The following is a 17,877-nucleotide window of genomic DNA, read 5'->3' on the forward strand; positions in this document are numbered from 1 at the left end:
TTCACACACTGTGTTAAAAGTGATAAGGCAGATTTAACAGTCAATTGAAACAGACCTAATATTATCACAACTTGAGAGGCTGCCTTTTTTGTGTATTGGAGTGACTTTAACAAACTTTAGTGCCTTTAGGAACTGAGCCTCCAAATTTCCTACATTTACTACATGTGTGGTGGTTCATGAAGTGGGTTCCTGTAGTCATGTCCTAGTTTATGAACCACGAGCAACGTATGAGCGGCCAAGTATGTGATCCCGACAGTCGGGATACCAATTACTTTGGAATAAGCCTGGGCATCTCGGACATATTCTGAGTCGGGGTCACTTTTGTGCTCAGACGGCAAAGACTACCAAATCCACTGGTTAATCCCTCAACTGTTAGGGGTAAAACTCAATGGGACTCGGGGCAAGTAAGGCTAGCAACCTGCTTCCCCGATACTTTAAATACACTCCTGGAAATGGAAAAAAGAACACATTGACACCGGTGTGTCAGATCCGCCATACTTACTCCGGACACTGCGAGAGGGCTGTACAAGCAATGATCACACGCACGGCACAGCGGACACACTAGGAACTGCGGTGTTGGCCGTCGAATGGCGTTAGCTGCACAGCATTTGCGCACCGCCGACGTCAGTGGCAGCCAGTTTGCCGTGGCATACGGAGCTCCATCGCAGTCTTTAACACTGGTAGCATGCCGCGACAGCGTGGACATGAACCGTATGTGCAGTTGACGGACTTTGAGCGAGGCTGTACAGTGGGCATGCGGGAGGCCGGGTGGACGTACCACCGAATTGCTCAACACGTGGGGCGTGAGGTCTCCACAGTACATGGATGTTGTCGCCAGTGGTCGGCGGAAGGTGCACGTGCCCGTCGACATGGGACCGGACCGCAGCGATGCACGCCAAGACCGTAGGATCCTACGCTGTGCCGTAGGGGAGCGCACCGCCACTTCCCAGCAAATTAGGGACACTGTTGCTCCTGGGGTATCGGCGAGGATCATTCGCAACCGTCTCCATGAAGCTGGGCTAAGGTCCCGCACACCGTTAGGCCGTCTTCCACTCACGCCCCAACATCGTGCAGCCCGCCTCCAGTGGTGTCGCGACAGGCGTGAATGGAGGGACTAATGGAGATGTGTCGTCTTCAGCGATGAGAGTCGCTTCTGCCTTGGTGCCAATGATGGTTGTATGCGTGTTTGGCGCCGTGCAGGTGAGCGCCACAATCAGGACTGCAGACGACCGAGGCACACAGGGCCTACACCCGGCATCATGGTGTGGGGAGCGATCTCCTACACTGGCCGTACACTTCTGGTGATCGTCGAGCGGACACTGAATAGTACATCCAAACCGTCATTGAACCCATCGTTCTACCATTGCTAGACCGGCAAGGGAACTTGCTGTTCCAACAGGACAATGCACGTCCGCATGTATCCCGTGCCACCCAACGTGCTCTAGAAGGTGTAAGTCAACTTCCCTGGCCAGCAAGATCTCCGGATCTGTCCCCCATTGAGCATGTTTGGGACTGGATGAAGCGTCATCTCACGCGGTCTGCACGTCCAGCACGAACGCTGGTCCAACTGAGGCGCCATGTGGAAATGGCATGGCAAACCATTCCACAGGACTACATCCAGCATCTCTACAATCGTCTCCATGGGAGAATAGCAGCCTGCATTGCTGCGAAAGGTGGATATACACTGTACTAGTGCCGACATTGTGCATGCTCTGTTGCCTGTGTCTATGTGCCTGTGGTTCTGTCAGTGTGATCATGTGATGTATCTGACCCCAGGAATGTGTCAATAAAGTTTCCCCTTCCTGGGACAATGAATTAATGATGTTCTTATTTCAATTTCCAGGAGTGTATGATGCTGGCAACAATCAGAGCAAAATGCCTCGGACCTGTGGAGGTGACGGAGTCCCACCTCTAACTGACAAACCAGGGACTCCTAAGATACAACTTGGCAAACAAATGGTAAAGAGATGGGGAGCTATTAATATCAATGGGGGCTACTCTGGGAAGAAGGTAGAGCTGGCGGAGGCTGCAAGTAAGATGGGGCTGGACGTTTTAGCTGTTAGTGACATTCGGGTAAGGGGTGAGAAAGAAGAGGAAGTGGGTCTACCTGTCAGGAGTCAAAGCAAGAATAGCACAATGGGGTGCAGGGCTTTACTTCAGGAAAGAAATGGAACTCACCGTAGTTGCAGTAAGGTATGTAAACAAACGACTGATGTGGATAGATTTTACAGTGTCTAGCAAGAAAATTAGGATTGTGTGAGTATATTCGCATTGTGAAGGGATAGATCAAGATAAGGTGGATAGTTTTTATGGGGCACTCAGTGATGTAGTTGTTAGAGTAAAGGACAAGGACAGTGTTTTGCTCATGGCTGATTTAAATGCCAGGATTGGAAATCAAACAAAAGGGTATGAAAAGGTTATGGGTAAATTTGGAGAGGATATGGAGGCCAACAGGAACGGGAAACAACTCTCGGATTTCTGTGCCAGTATGGGCTTAGTAATCACAAACTCCTTTTTTTAAACATAAGAACATTCACTGGTATACTTGGGAAGGCAGGGGAACCAGATCTGTCATTGACTATATAATAACAGATCAGGAATTCAGGAAGGCTGTGAGGGACACACGTGTATTCAGGGGATTCTTTGATAACACTGATCATTATTTAATCTGCAGTGAAATTGGGATTGTGAGGCCAAAAGTGCAGGAGGTCAGGTCCATATGTAGGAGGATAAGAGTGGAGAAACTTCAGGATAAGGAAATCAGGCTCAAGTACATAACAGCGATCTCAGAAAGGTACCAGTTAGTTGAATGTAGTCAATTACAGTCATTGGAAAAGGAATGGACAAGGTACAGGGACATAGTACTAGAAGTGGCTAAAGAATGTCTTGGAACAGTAGTGTGTAATAGTAGGATGAAGCAAACAGCTTGGTGGAATGACACAGTCAAGGCAGCCTGTAAAAGGAAAAAGAAGGCGTATCAAAAATGGCTACATACTAGAACCCAGGTAGACAGAGAAAGTTATGTTGAAGAAAGAAACAAAGCCAAACAGATAATTGCAGCATCCAAGAAGAAATTTTGGGAAGACTTTGGAAACAGGTTGGAGACTGGGTCACGCTGATGGAAAACCATTCTGGAGTGTAATTAGCAGTCTTCGAAAGGGAGGTAAGAAGGAAATGACAAGTATTTTGGACAGGTCAGGAAAACTGCTGGTGAATCCTGTGGATGCCTTGTGCAGATGGAGGGAATATTTTGAAGAGTTGCTCAATGTAGGTGAAAATACGATCAGCAATGTTTCAGATTTCGAGGTAGAATGGGATAGGAATGATGATGGAAATAGGATCACATTTGAGGAAGTGGAGAAAATGGTCAATAGACTGCAGTGCAATAAAGCAGCTGGGGTGGATGAAATTAAGTCAGAACTCATCAAATACAGTGGAATGTCAGGTCTTAAATGGCTACACAGGATAATTGAAATGGCCTGGGAGTCGGGACAGGTTCCATCAGACTAGACAAAAGCAGTAATCACACCAATATTTAAACATGGAAACAGAAAAGATTTAACAACTACAGAGGTATCTCTCTAATCAGCGTTGTGGGTAAAATCTTCTCAGGTATTGTTGAAAGGAAAGTGCGAGTATTAGTTGAGGACCAATTGGATGAAAATCAGTGTTTGTTTAGGCCTCTTAGAGGTTGTCAGGACCAGGTCTATAGCTTACGGCAAATAATGGAGAAGTGTTATGAGTGGAACAGGGAATTGTATCTATGCTTTATAGATCTAGGAAAGGCATATGACTGGGTTCCTAGGAGGAAGTTATTGTCTGTTCTACGAGATTATGGAAGAGGAGGCAAACTTTTGCAAGCAATTAAAGGTCTTTACATGGTTAGTCATGCAACAGTTAGAGTTGACGGTAAATTGAGTTCATAGTTCAGAGTAGTTTCAGGGGTAAGACAAGGCTGCAACCTGTCTCCACTGTTGTTCATATTATTTATGGATCATACGTTGAAAACAATAGACTGGCTGGGTGAGATTAAGATATGTGAACACAAAATAAGCAGTCTTGCATATGCGGATGACTTAGTTGTGATGGCAGATTCGATTGAAAGTTTGCAAAGTAATATTTCAGAGCTAGATCAGAAATGTAAGGACTATGGTATGAAGATTAGCATCTACAAAACGAAAGTCATGTCAGTGGGAAAGAAATATAAACGGATTGAGTGCCAAATAGAAGGAACAAAGTTAGAACAGGTGGACAGTTTCAAGTACTTAGGATGCATATTCTCACAGGATGGCAACATAGTGAAAGAACTGGAAGCGAGGTGTAGCATGCTCCAGACTGAATGCTGAAAGGCATAATCAGTCTTAAATGATGATGATGATTATACTACATGTGTTATCAATTCTGGCAGTTGAGCTGAATCACACTTTAACATGGCTGAACTTAAACCATAAATGTCATTACTAAAACTGTTCTTCATTTTCCTCAGTATATTAGTAACATCCTGTACCTTGACCAGTTTAAAGCTAAATGTACTTTCAGGCTTTGTGGTGTTTCTCAGGTAGTATTTATGGTCAGTGGCTGTATTGGAAGTGTCAGTCACCTTTATTATTTCTTGCACCTTCTCAGTGAAGAATGTATTTAACTGTGCAGCATTCAGATTACTGCTTTCAGCCTGTGAAGTCATTTTCCTGTTGCACTGACTGTTAATGATATTCCACATTGAACATGTCTTATTTTTAGATGTTAGTATTATATCTTCATTTTTTTTACACCTAGCTTCCTTTAAGGCCTGTCCTTATCTTTTCTTTTTCACTGTGAGCATGTCCTTAAATACTTGAGAACCTGTACTTCCATGCCAGTCATAATATCGATCATACTCCCTCTTGATCGTCAACACCTTTTCATCCTTGACCTTATTTACTTTAAGTGCCTTTTTATTATTTAGTAACTTAATGGGAAAGGACATCGTAGCATATACAGAAAGAATAGATATGAGTTCTTCCACCTTTCTATCTATTGCATGTTCTCGACAAACCTGCAACCAATTACTTTTATCAATATGAGACTTAAACATATTTAGACTATCATAATTGCCCACACATACTTTCTTTCCTGTCATGTGCACTGAGTTAGTGTTACAATTTCTTGTTATATCTGTTCTAAGAAGTAGTGGCCAGTGGTCAGATACCCAGGTCTTAATTACCTCTGACTTTAGATGCATTAACTCATTTGATACAACTATATTGTCAATACAGGTACCAGTACCTTTATAATGTGGCCTTGTTATTTCAGTGGTTGTAATATAAAGACTAAAAGAATTTAATAAATTATTTACATATGAGTTAAATATAGTGGACAACTGAAAATTCAAATTGAAATCTCCACAGATTAGTATCCTACACTTATACTTACAGACTGTCTTACATAAAGACACTAACTTGTTAACAAAATCATCTGTTGAATTGCCTCCAATCTTAGTTGAGTACAAAGCTACAACTATTAAATTTAAATCTGTTAACCTAATAGCTCCAATTTCACATAACATTTCTAGAGATAACGCTTTAACTTTTGCTATTGGTTCATATTTAATCCCTTTTTTTAGAAATATAATACACCCACCATGATTTTTATTAGTTCTACAATATTTGTCAGCTAGAATATAGCCCTCAGGGCAGTATAGATCTATTTCATCATGCTTTAACCAATGTTCTAAGAGACAGACTACATCTAAGTGATAAGTCTCTATGACATCTTCCACTACATCCAACTTATTAGATAAACACCGTACATTCCAGTGAAGGACATTAAAATTGTCTGATCTGTGCCTGAGTCTGTTTACCTTGAGATCATCTAGTTTCCTGGGCCCAGAGTGAATGGTTTGAAGATTATTTTGATACTGCTGGAGCATCTCTGTTAATGTTTTGCCAGACAGGCCAGCAGGCTTTACAGGTTTCCCTGGTCCAGCAGTACTACTGTAAAGGTGGCCATTTCTTTGCTCACAGTTTTGGTAATTAGTTTCGAGATTAATCTTCTTCCTTGGTTGTTGATGTGGAATCTTAGTCGTGTATAGCACTCCCTGTCAAACTGGCTAGCTTTAATGATTGTGGTATTTTTGAATTTCGAACACAGGTGATGTAGCCGTTTGTTTACTTCCAATACCTCGCGATTTTCGCAGGATCGTTTTGTAAGACCATATCTAAATGGAACATTGACAACAAACACTTTTTTCGATGTGATCCTTGGTAATGTGCTTCTTAAGCCTTTTATTAAGTTCGTGCTGTTGTTTTTCGCTATGTCATTTGTTCCAGTCATAATTATGGCTTCTGCTGAAGGATACACATACCCCAGACACTCGAGATTTATGTTTTCATTAAGGTAACTTGAAACATTATGACCTTGGCTATCAATCAATAAGGTAATTTTACAGGTTTTACATACTAAACTTTGACCATCACACTGTTTCACTCCTGTTTGAATTTATTTTTGATATTTATTAGTACTATTATGTTTCATTGCATATGTTTCCTGTTCGCTACTTTGTTCATGAAACTTGCTAACGTTCACACTGCTGCTACTTATACTGTTTTTGGCATTATGCTGTTTTGTTGCGAATGGTTCTTGTTCATCACTTCATTCACAAAACTTACTCACGTTCACTCTGCAGGTTTTTACACTGTCTTCTACTGGGCAGAGCTGCGAATATTTGTTTACATTGGCGAACCATACTCTTCTTGGTGGTTTATTTACTGCTGCTAAGCTATTATTATGGTAAACCGTTTCGCAGAGCGGAGGTTTCTTTACAGTACAGGTTACCTTTGATATCTGCGATTCATTATTTACTGCTTCTGAAGTTCCTCATGCTCTCTGAGTGAGTTGTAGCTGCTGATTTTCTTTCTTCAGGTATATGATTTCTTTATGTAGGACTTCCACAGTTTTCTGCAGACTGATTATTCGTTCATTTAGCTTCACAGTAATATCACTACAAAGCACATATTTGTTGGTTTTTGCTACTGAACTATAACTTTCATACACATGCGAATTACAAATACTACCAGTTGCCGCCATCAGAACTAAGGAAAGTGGAGATGCTCCAAGAGGCTGTGGAGAGTACAGAAAATCTGGTTCCAAGAGGTGGTCGGATTGGGAGGTGATTGTGGGGGCATTGGAGTCTGACCCACCACCTGTGGGCATAACTGGTTGTGATAATGGCCCAACAGCCTGTCAGTCTTATATATGCTCACTCTTATGAATGCTCACTGCAGCCAAAAGTGCAAGCCCAGATGGGGGAACCTGAATGGATGGAGGCAAGTGAGGGGGGTTAGATGTTGACAGCAGGAGGTTGCATTGGTGGACCACCAGCCTGTCACCTCTCTGATCCTGCTGACTGTGAAGATTGCCAGAATCCATTGCTCATGGTGGCCAAAAGTGGAAGCCCTGGTGGGGGACCCTAGTGTCTAGTGCAGCAGCGGGAGTGCACAAAGTGGGTGAGGGTTCAGCAGTAAGAGGTGAAGCAATATGCATGGCAGGCACCCCTGCAGCAACTCTGCTGGGCTCTTCTCATTAATGGAAGTAGCCCTGTAGAACTCAGAAAATGCGTAAGCATGGCTTCTGCTGGAGTGTCTCTGATGTACTACTTCATCTTAACATTGAAGACCTGAATAAGATGTTATGCTTCCCCACTGATCTGTGTGTTAAACAGGGGCACCCTGACACATTGGATACTAGACTTGGACCAAAAATGCTAAAAGGTCTGAGAGGTGAATTGTGGCCTGTTTTCTGTCATAAGGGTAAGAGGAAGACCTTCAATAGAGAAGATCCAGGAGTGGGCGTACACAGTAGACTCCATCATCATAGAACAGCGTTTGACAATGTATAAGGAATGGCAGTAAGCATCAATGATAAGCAACCAAAGTGCATCCAAGAAGGGGCACACAAAATATGATAGACCTGTTTCTGTGGCTGTCTAGGTGCTGGCCACAGTGAGTAACATTGCCTTGGGGCAGCCAGATGACCTGTACATTTGGGATTCACAGCAATTAAGTGTTTCTTTTCCTGTTTGACACACAGCCAGTAGACATAGAGGCAAGGAAGCTTCTTTGTCCATGAAGTCACCCAGTGACTATGGTGTAAGATCCAATGGACTTTTCACTGGAGGGAACCAAGAATGACTACCTGTGGCATGGCATGTTTTGTCATCAACATGATGATCCCATCGATGACTCAGTTTGTGGCACAACACAAAATAATTATGAACAGGGACCGAAACTAAGGCTGGAAATCTTCAGGCTACCCCTAATGTATATGTTTCTGTGCATGTTGTGAAATAGACAGGCTGCTTTTATGAGAGGTATGAGAGCCCATAATAGCAAAACCAACCCCCGGCTTTTTTAGCTTTCTCATAAAGATAAAAGCAAAGAACTTCCTCCCAGTTGAATCCATGGTTGGGACCCATAGGAAGATGTGAGAGAGCATCCATGTTGGTGTGCTGAGCTGTCAGCTGGATGTGAATATCATTAAGGTAGCAACTGAGGAACATGGCCCATGATTGCATTCCTTGGGCCATCTTGTCTGCCTGGTGGGCAGCAGTGTCAAAAAGACAGGCTAATGGCTTTTGGTCTGTGGCAAGAAGAAACTGTGCACCATACAAAAATACATGAAACTTTTTGATTGCATAAATAATAGGAAGGGCCTCCTTCTTGCTTTGAAAATAATTCTATTGTGCCACTTTGAGCATCTTTGAGGTGAAGACTATCAAGCCACTCTGAACCAAGTTTGCAATGGTGCAGCACAGCTGCTATCCAAAACTGGAATGCACCAGTAGCCAAGACAAGCTGCTTACCCACCCAGAATGAAGTGAGGCCAAAAACTGAGTGGAGACAATGAAATTACTGATAAACTTAAAATTGGAGACCACAAAGTATATGAAATAAAGGAATTCTCTTGCCTGGAAGCAAAGTAGCCTATGAAGGACAAATCAAGGACATAAAAAATGGAGTAGCACATGCAAAGAAAGCATTCCCAGATAAAAGTAGTCAACTAGTATAAAACACTGGCTGGCATGAACATATTGAAAATATTCCTCAGAATATTTATCTGGAGCACAGCATTGGATCAGTGTGGATCAAGAAAGGTGGGGAAACTGGAAGAGAAGAGAATAGAAGTATTTAGGACATAGAGATGTAGAAAGATGTTGACAATTAGGGGAACTGGTAAGAAATGTGATGCTTCCCTGTGTTACTGGTGAAGAACGGAATGTGTGTCTAGAAGAAGATACAGGGTGATAAGACATGTGTTAAGACATCAGGGAATAACTTCTGTGATACTAGATTTACCTGTAGAGGGTGAAAACTGAAGGGGAAGACATAGATTGGAATACATCCAATGAGTAATTGCAAACATTATGTTTAAGTGCTACTCTGTGATGAAAAGGCTGGCATAGCAGAGGATGTTGTGATGGCCTTAATCAAACTATTTGGAGGACTGAAACCCAGAAAAAAATTAAGTCCAAACATGATGTCATTCACAGAAATAGATATTGTATGGAACAATTCTTTTGTTGTATGTATTTTGAATTTGTTTACATTTACAACAACTACAACTGCTCCCTGAGTGACAAACTATATGGAACTGAACAGTTCCACATCAAGAACACTCAGACATGCAGCAGTTCTGCTACCAAATGTGGTACTTCCTGCCTGTGCTGCAGACAGGTTGCATCAAGCAAGAGTTCTGCTGTATGCTGGGAAGATGGGCTGTAGGAACTGGCATAAGTGTACTTACATCGAGCCTGCCCGCTGTGTCTAGCGTCTTGAGGACATTGGCGACCACGTTGTCAAGCACTGTGTTGCCGTTGGCACAGGTAATGGCTTCCACAGAGACACCTGGTGTGCCCAGTGCTATCAGCAGTGCCACCGCATCATCAGCACCGGCATCTGTGTCCACCACCAGCTGCACTGGCCCATCTGTCTGGTGCAGCTGCCGCACCAGCCTGACAAGAGTGCAAGCACACATCTCAGTTTCCAGAATGACATTTTTACTGGCCATTGCAAACAACACAATGTAATGCAATGAAATTCTTCATTGTATTATCAATTACAAGTCATGGGTTGTGTTTCAACATTCAGTCATAACCATAAGGTGGTGTTGTTGTTGCTGTTGTGGTCTTCAGTTTGGAGACTGGTTTGATTCAGCTGTCTATGTTACACCAAGTCTGATGCATGCAGCCACAACACTCTTGCTCATTTTTGTTATAGACTGAGACAGCAGTGCTCAAAATGGACAGTAAGCTACACTTCTGAATACAATATCAGATAAGTGCAAATAGTATCATTTACATTGATTTGGAACATAGTTTTTACAAAAAGTAACATATGAAGTATAATAAAAATTGGCAGTTCCTAAAAAATTACACAGCATTTGTCCCTCTTTAGTTTCCTGAGGACCCTGTGAGTTATGACACACTACATTACAGAACAGTTTAATTATAATGCATTTGTAACATACAAATATTTACTGAAGAATGTTTTTTCCCCTTAAGAACAAAAACTGACTAGTAAATATAAGATTATCTTAATCTTTGCAGAAAGACATTGTATATCTACCCAACAACTTGAAGTTTTGCTAACTACATTAAGAGCAAAATCACTGAATGAGACATGTAGGAAAATTGTGTGGAATGCAATACTTGTGTTATTTAACGTACCAAATAAGCAACCATAACTGTAGCCTGGGGGAAAAAAAGGAAAAAAAAAAACCACACAGACACGATAATTAAATGTCAAAAGCAATAATACAGTTTCCCAACACAGAAGAAACCATTTCTTGCTACCTCTAAGGTGCAAACAGTAAGAACTTCAACACAGCCATCTTTTTAAGAAGAAGAATAATTACATTTACAAAAATATTTGTATATTAGAAAGTAGAGTGAAGTGTAAGAAAGTGCAAAAAAGTGTGCATCATTAGACTCTATACAAAAAAGTTCCACCTCAAAAAAAGTGGCTATCATACTAAGAACAGCCAGCAGCAGAAATATACACTTGTCAAGCATAAAATGCTGTGATTATATTACATTGCATTCAGCTGAGTTGATGCAACTTTAGACATATTCAAAGGTATTTCTTCATGAATAAGCTGTAGCTTATGTCACAATCAATTTGCATCTCTTGCTAATTTACTGATGACTGGAATGCAAAAATATAGTGATTATATCTTTAATTAAGTACACATATAAGTAAAAACAAACATCAAGCTTACAGCTGGCTTTCTCACCACGAGAATGCTAGTGTTCTTCCAACAGTCAAACAATAATAACTTTCCCAGCAGTGTCTGTAGTGACTGTTTATGTTAGTCTGTGGCTGGGCTCTCCTGTGCAAGCCTTTTTGTCTCTCAATGACTGCTGTAACCTACATCCAGTTTAACTTGCTTACAGTAGTCAAGCCTTAAGATGAATTTCCACATGCAACAATTTTTATCCTCTACATTTAGTGCTGTTACAATTATTGATAGCAACAGTGATGTCTTCCCCATGTGAGTTACATCAAGTAAATACTTATAAAATATTATTTTAATGTGTTTATGTTACATTTATTTCCAAATGAACACATAATTTTATTTTCTGTTTCATTTGGAGTTGTACGTGACAATGTGGCATTGTAGTTTTCTGTGAAAATGGTACGTAGCTGTGCAGGCCACTGCCATGTTTGAACCTACAGCCAGCAGAAGTGAGAAGGTGGGATCTGCATTATCAAGAACCTCATTGTGCTTTATTAGTAATTAAAAAATATTGAAATCAAAATCTTCTTAATTGGACCTGTAATTTATGCAATGAAAACATTGGTTAATGGAAGATGTCCATTTCACACAGAGTATATTGGTGTTTTATGCAGTCATACTCATAGAGGAATTTAACCCTGTATCTTGCAGACAATAAACAGTGGCCTGAGAAGATTCACTAGAGAAAAATATTGTGGATATTTTATTTCATGAACAATAAATATTTCAGAAACCTGCATCTGAAATGAATGTAACATCATATACATGCAAAAATTAAATAAGTTGACTGAAAATGTTATTCTCCAATATCGCCAAACTATGATTATACTGTCATTGACAGATAGTCATTTCTGACTTAATAATTATGAAGTTTGATTGTTTATGTAATTAATTAACTCTGCTCTCTACTTAGAGCTGTCAACCAAAGCTGATTATTTACAGGAAAAGTACTTGACAGCTTCAAGTAAGCTAACATTTTATAAACATAAAAAATGAGAAAGGAAATTAATACAAAAAAGCTGAAGTTATGTGATGTTACATCAAGTTTCCTAGAGCCTTGATGTCTAGAAATTTATAGACACTATATGAAGCACAAACTTCCTCCATTATCAAACTACCAATACTGTAATGACTCAGTATGTGTCCTTTCAAATGATAGTTTTCTCTTGTCAAGCAGAGTCAAATATTTTGTTTCTCCCCACTTCATTAGTTATTTTATCCACCATCCAATCTTCAGCTTTTTTTGCAGCACTGCACTGAAACACTCTTATCCTTTTCTTGTCTGAACTGTTTATTGTTTGAGTTCCACTTCCATACAGTGATAGACTCCACCTTCAGAAAATACTTTCTACACTGAAATTTATATCCTTTGTAACAAACTGCTTTTTTTCCAAAATGCTTTTCCAGCTAATATAAGTATGCATTTTACGTCCTCTCTACTTTGGTCATTATTTATTTTGAACCCAAATAGAAAAATTCATCTACTACTTTTAGCACCCCATTTTCTAAACTACTAATTCCCACAGCATCACCTGGTTCAATTTGACTACATTCCATTACCCTTGCTTTACTTTTGTTGATGTTCATGTTGTAAACTCTTCTGAAGATACCACCCATTTCATTCAGCTGCTCTTCCAAAACCTTTACCATCATTGACAAGATCACAATTATGTTGGCAAACGTTTAAGTTTTTATTTATTCTCTGTGAACTTGAGCCCCCGTTCCAAATTTGTCCTTGGTTTCCTACACTGGTGAGCCAAAATATTATTACCACTTGCTTAATAATGTTCATCCACTTTTAGAATGCAATACATCAGCAATTCTGCATCGCAAGGATTCAACAAGTCCTTGGTAGATTTATGGAGGCATGTGTGACTAGATGTCTATGCACAGGTCATGTAATTCTCCTAAATTAGGTGCTGGTCCCCTATATGTCCAATAGCATCCCAGATGTGTTCCATCGGATTCAGATCAGGCAAGTTTGGTAACCAACACTATAGTGTGAGTTCACTACCATGCTCCTCAAACCACTGTAGCATGATCGTGCTGCAAGATATCATCACCATCGGGAAGACATCGAGCGTGAAGGGTGGTCTGCAACAATGTTTACGCAGTGCACAATTGTCACGACGCCTTGCAATACCAGGTGAATGTCTTCCACAGCTCGTGTGCATGACCTGATGCATGTGTTGAGCACCCATTTGCCTGGATGTCAGAATATCATGGACATGACCATTAACCTGGTATAACAAGGAACATAATTCATCCAACCACGTGACATGTTACTATTAACCCACAGTGCAATGCCAATGATCCCAAGCCAGCTACAGTCATGATTGATGATGTCATTGGGTCAACATGGGAACATGTAGGGATCATACGAGGGTCAGTCAAAAAGTAATGCCTCCTATTTTTTTTTCTACGTTTAATTGTCAGGAAATTTAAATGCAATTACATAGGTTGAAAACCACAACATTGAGGATCATTTTGTCATTTTTCAATGTAATCTCCGCCCATCTCTACAGTTTTGGTCCATCTTTGAACAAGGGCATGTATCCCAGCACGGTAAAAATCACAGCTCTGCTTCCTAAGCCATTGACGCACGGATGTTTTGACGGCCTCCTCATCTTCAAAATGAATCCCACGATGAGCTTCTTTTAGTGGCCCGAACAGATGGAAGTCTGATGGTGCCAGGTCAGGGCTGTATGGGGGATGAGGCAAAACTTCCCATCTAATTTTGACAATCTCGTCAGAGGTGTGACGACTGGTGTGTGGTCTTGCATTGTCATGCAAAAGAAGAACATCTGCCATTGATTTTGTTGGGCGAACTCGCTGAAGACGTGCTTTAAGTTTTTTGAGGGTTGTGACGTATTGAACAGAATTTATTGTGCATCCCTGCTCCAAAAAATCAACCAGAATCACACCCTCTGTATCCCAGAAAACTGTTGCCATAACTTTCCCTGCCGATCGCACAGTTTTGAATTTTTTCTTCCTCGGCGAGCTTGTGTGACGCCACTCCATTGACTGCCTCTTTGATTCGGGTTCAAAAAAATGCACCCATGTTTCGTCCCCGGTCACAATTTTTTTCAGAAACTCATCTCCCTCAAACGGAAGCGCTGCAAGTGTTGGGAGGCTATTGTTTTCCTTGCCTCTTTATTCTGATCGGTTAACATTCTTGGAACCCACCGTGCACAAACTTTTGAGTACCCCAATTGTTTAATAATCGTGATCACACTGCCTTTACTAAGAGAAATAATGCGACACACTTCATCTGCAGTCACCCGACGGTCACCACGAATGATGTCATCAACTTGCTGAATGTTGTGTGGAGCCACTGCACTCACCGGCCTGCCCCTCCGCTTTTCGTCAGTCAATGGTGTTTGCCCTTCAGCTTCCTTACAACGACGAACCCATCGTCTAACAGTGCTGACATCCACTGTCACAACACCGTACACCTTCTTCAGTCTTTCATGAATGCGTATGGGCGTTTCACCTTCTGCATTCAAGAATTCAATCACACAACGCTGTCTCAAACGAACATCGATGTCGGCCATCTTACAAACTTCTGCTGTGCTGCCACCTGTTGACACAGAAAGTTACTACTGCAGTGGATTGCAGAAGAAGGTTTGAGGAATGGCACCAAATTGACATTTTTCACTTAACTTTTTTTTTTTAAGTAGAAAAAAAATGGGAGGCATTACTTTTTGACCGACCCTCGTACAATGTGGAGCCCCATGTTCAACAAGGCTTAACTGTAGAACACTTGTGGCTGCACCAGAGATCAACCACAGAATACCGTCAATCTTACTTCACAGACCACGCAGCCCTCCAAGCTCCATGTTCTGTGACAAGGCATGGACATCCAACACATTGTTGTCTTCCTTCAGCCAGATGCTTGTGTAACTATCATGAAATATTGAGGCTGATATCTACTGTAATGACTTGACACCAGTCTGCTTTAGCCACTTATAAAGCTAATAAAGTGTTGTTTGTAGAACTGGGAATGGTATAACTGAGTACTTTTACAATATAACCAAGTTCATAACTTGTGGAATGTTGTTTAGCACACCATACACCTGTATAGTGTAGTGAAATTGCACGTAATGTAAGGAAGAGATGTGGCATATGGCTGCACTTTGAAACAATGCTAGGGTGAGTGAATTTAACAAACACACAGACAGAACAATTTACTGTCATACCAGCAGGGATGGTAAACTGCTAACCATTTGAAATAGTAAGTAAATAGGGCACTCACAAGCTTACACAGTACTTTTTGCAGGAGAACTGGCTACCTCTGACCCATTAATTGGATAAAAAAAATGTGTGGCTTAATCTGTCATCCATAGTATCAATAACTGAAGCTGAAGGTCTGGTGAAATTCATGGGAATAAGGAGCATGAAGGTTTACGTACTTGAAAATATTGTCGATTCGACTGTTGAAAACAGATTGTGTTGTGAAATCTGAACCATTGTTGAATTCTCACAGTAATTTAGGGAATGTATAACTAATATATTCCTCATGACCCATGTGTGCTACTCTATGCACTATTGTAATTGCTACTCTTTGCAGTATTGTAGTCACCTCAGCCAGTTCGTGGTTGCAGGGGGAAGATGACAGGCCAGGCTTTCCGTGATGTTCCTAAATGTATTACAGTCAGAGCCTATCAGTCTAATTTCAAGGGCAAGTAGTTTCCCCATGATGGTCAGTTTTTTTCTGACACAGGTTACAGAAAATTTATAAAAGTCCTGCCAAGAAGCAGCACTTATTTGTGTCATCAACCTTCTGGCTGGTTTGATGCACACAGCCCACCACAAATTCCCCTGCTAAGCCAAACTCTTCATCTCATAGTAGCACTTGCACCCTAAGTCCTCAATTTTTTGTTGGATGTATTAGGTCTCTCTCCTACAGTTTCTACCCTCTACAATTCCCACCAGTACCATGGAGGTTATTTCCTGACGTTCTAACTCATGTCCGATCATTCTCCCCATTCTCCTTGTCAGTGTTTTCCAAATGTTCCTTTCTTCCCAACTCTGAAAATAAATAAATAAATAAATAAACACCTCATTCCTTAACATACTATCAATTCACCTAGTTTCCAATGTTCTTCTGTAGGACCACATCTCAGACACTTCAGTTCTGTGTTACTTTTCCTACAGTCCATGATCAACTACCACTCCAAATATGCATTCTGAGAAATTTCATCCTCAAATTAAGGCCTATGTTTGGTCCCAGCAGGCAGCTCTTGGCCAGGCATGCCCTCTTCCCCTGTGCAACTCTGTTTTGTATGTCCACCTTCCTTCGTCCATCATGGTTTATCCCATTCACTACTGCAGATATGCTCTTTGCATTCCGTACTGAGCATGTTTTTGTTAATGGTTACACTGTTTACCAAATACTGGTGCCTGTATTGAGAGATGGCATTCCTGCCAATATCAAATACTTATAGTTCGACTTTTCGAAAACTGTTCGATGAAAAAATTTGATTTTTGCATGTTTTACAGTATGATATCTTCACTCGGTAAGAAACAGAATTTCTTTTATTATCCGTCATACTTAATGTGCTGCATCAAATTAAGTAAAAAGTTGCCTGTGATGAGAGACAATCTTCCGACCGATATGAAATACTTATCATCCGATGTTTCGAAAACTATTAAGTGAAAAAAATTTGATGTTTGTACATCTTACAGTCTGATATCTTCACTCGATAAACAACTGGATTTCTTTTCATTGTCGATCATACTTACTGTGCTGCATCAAATTAAATAACTCATTGCCTTCGTTGAGAGACAGCTTTCCAGGCAATATGAAGTAGTACTTATCATCCGATTTTTTGAAAACTATAGGTGAAGAAATTTAATTTTTGCACATCTCACAATTTGATAACTTCAACTGATAAAGGACTGAATTTCTATTCGTTATATGCCGTAGTTACTGTGCTGTGTCAAATTACAGAAAACATTGTGCAAAAGTTTAAAGATTTTGCAGAGGTAAAAAGGCATTGGGCTAATTTTGTGCATAGTTGATTGTAGCTAATACATTGTAGTGAATGAAACGTAGATAATATCGAAATTTTAGTTAAAACTGAGAGCAGAAGGGTACCTCATTTCGTTGCCGAGTAATTGGTTATATATCCGAAGGACAGTCCCACGAGACGTGCCCAATCACGTCATTGCACATCGCGAATCAAGTGGACATAACCATCATCATATCTGATAAACGATTCACGACATTGAAACGAAGTTATCTACAAATGATAGCATGAAATGTGGCACATATGATGTATGATAAATTCTTGAAGCTTTCTTATTATCCGAGATATGAAAGTAACTCATCCATGGCAGTGAGATGTTGGTGACTCAGGACGCATTCAGCCGTCCATATCTCTGTACGACATTCTCAGAAATTTCATACTCAAATTAAGACCTATGTTTGGTCTCTTGTAGGTCCACATCTCAGACACTTCAGTTCTGTGTTACTGTTCCCACAGTCCACGATCAACTACCACTCCAAATATGCATTCTCAGAAATTTCGTCCGCAAATTAAGGCCTATGTTTGGTCCCAGCAGATTTCCCTTGGCCAAGAATGCCCTCTTTCCCTGTGCTAG

At 40.8% G+C, this 17,877-nt stretch overlaps 1 protein-coding gene across 1 annotated transcript in view; it reads right to left on the reverse strand.

Annotated features, from left to right (window-relative positions):
- Nucleotides 1-17,877, reverse strand: part of LOC126365907 (pyrimidine-specific ribonucleoside hydrolase RihA-like) — a 116,277-nt gene that overhangs the window by 57,605 nt on the left and 40,795 nt on the right. Inside the window, exon 2 of the mRNA XM_050008629.1 lies at nucleotides 9,781-9,988. Coding sequence (XP_049864586.1) covers nucleotides 9,781-9,988 — 208 coding nt within the window. The remainder of the gene's footprint in view (nucleotides 1-9,780; nucleotides 9,989-17,877) is intronic.

The sequence above is a fragment of the Schistocerca gregaria genome, chromosome 4 (genome assembly GCF_023897955.1).
Source record: "Schistocerca gregaria isolate iqSchGreg1 chromosome 4, iqSchGreg1.2, whole genome shotgun sequence".
Lineage (NCBI taxonomy): Eukaryota > Metazoa > Arthropoda > Insecta > Orthoptera > Acrididae > Schistocerca > Schistocerca gregaria.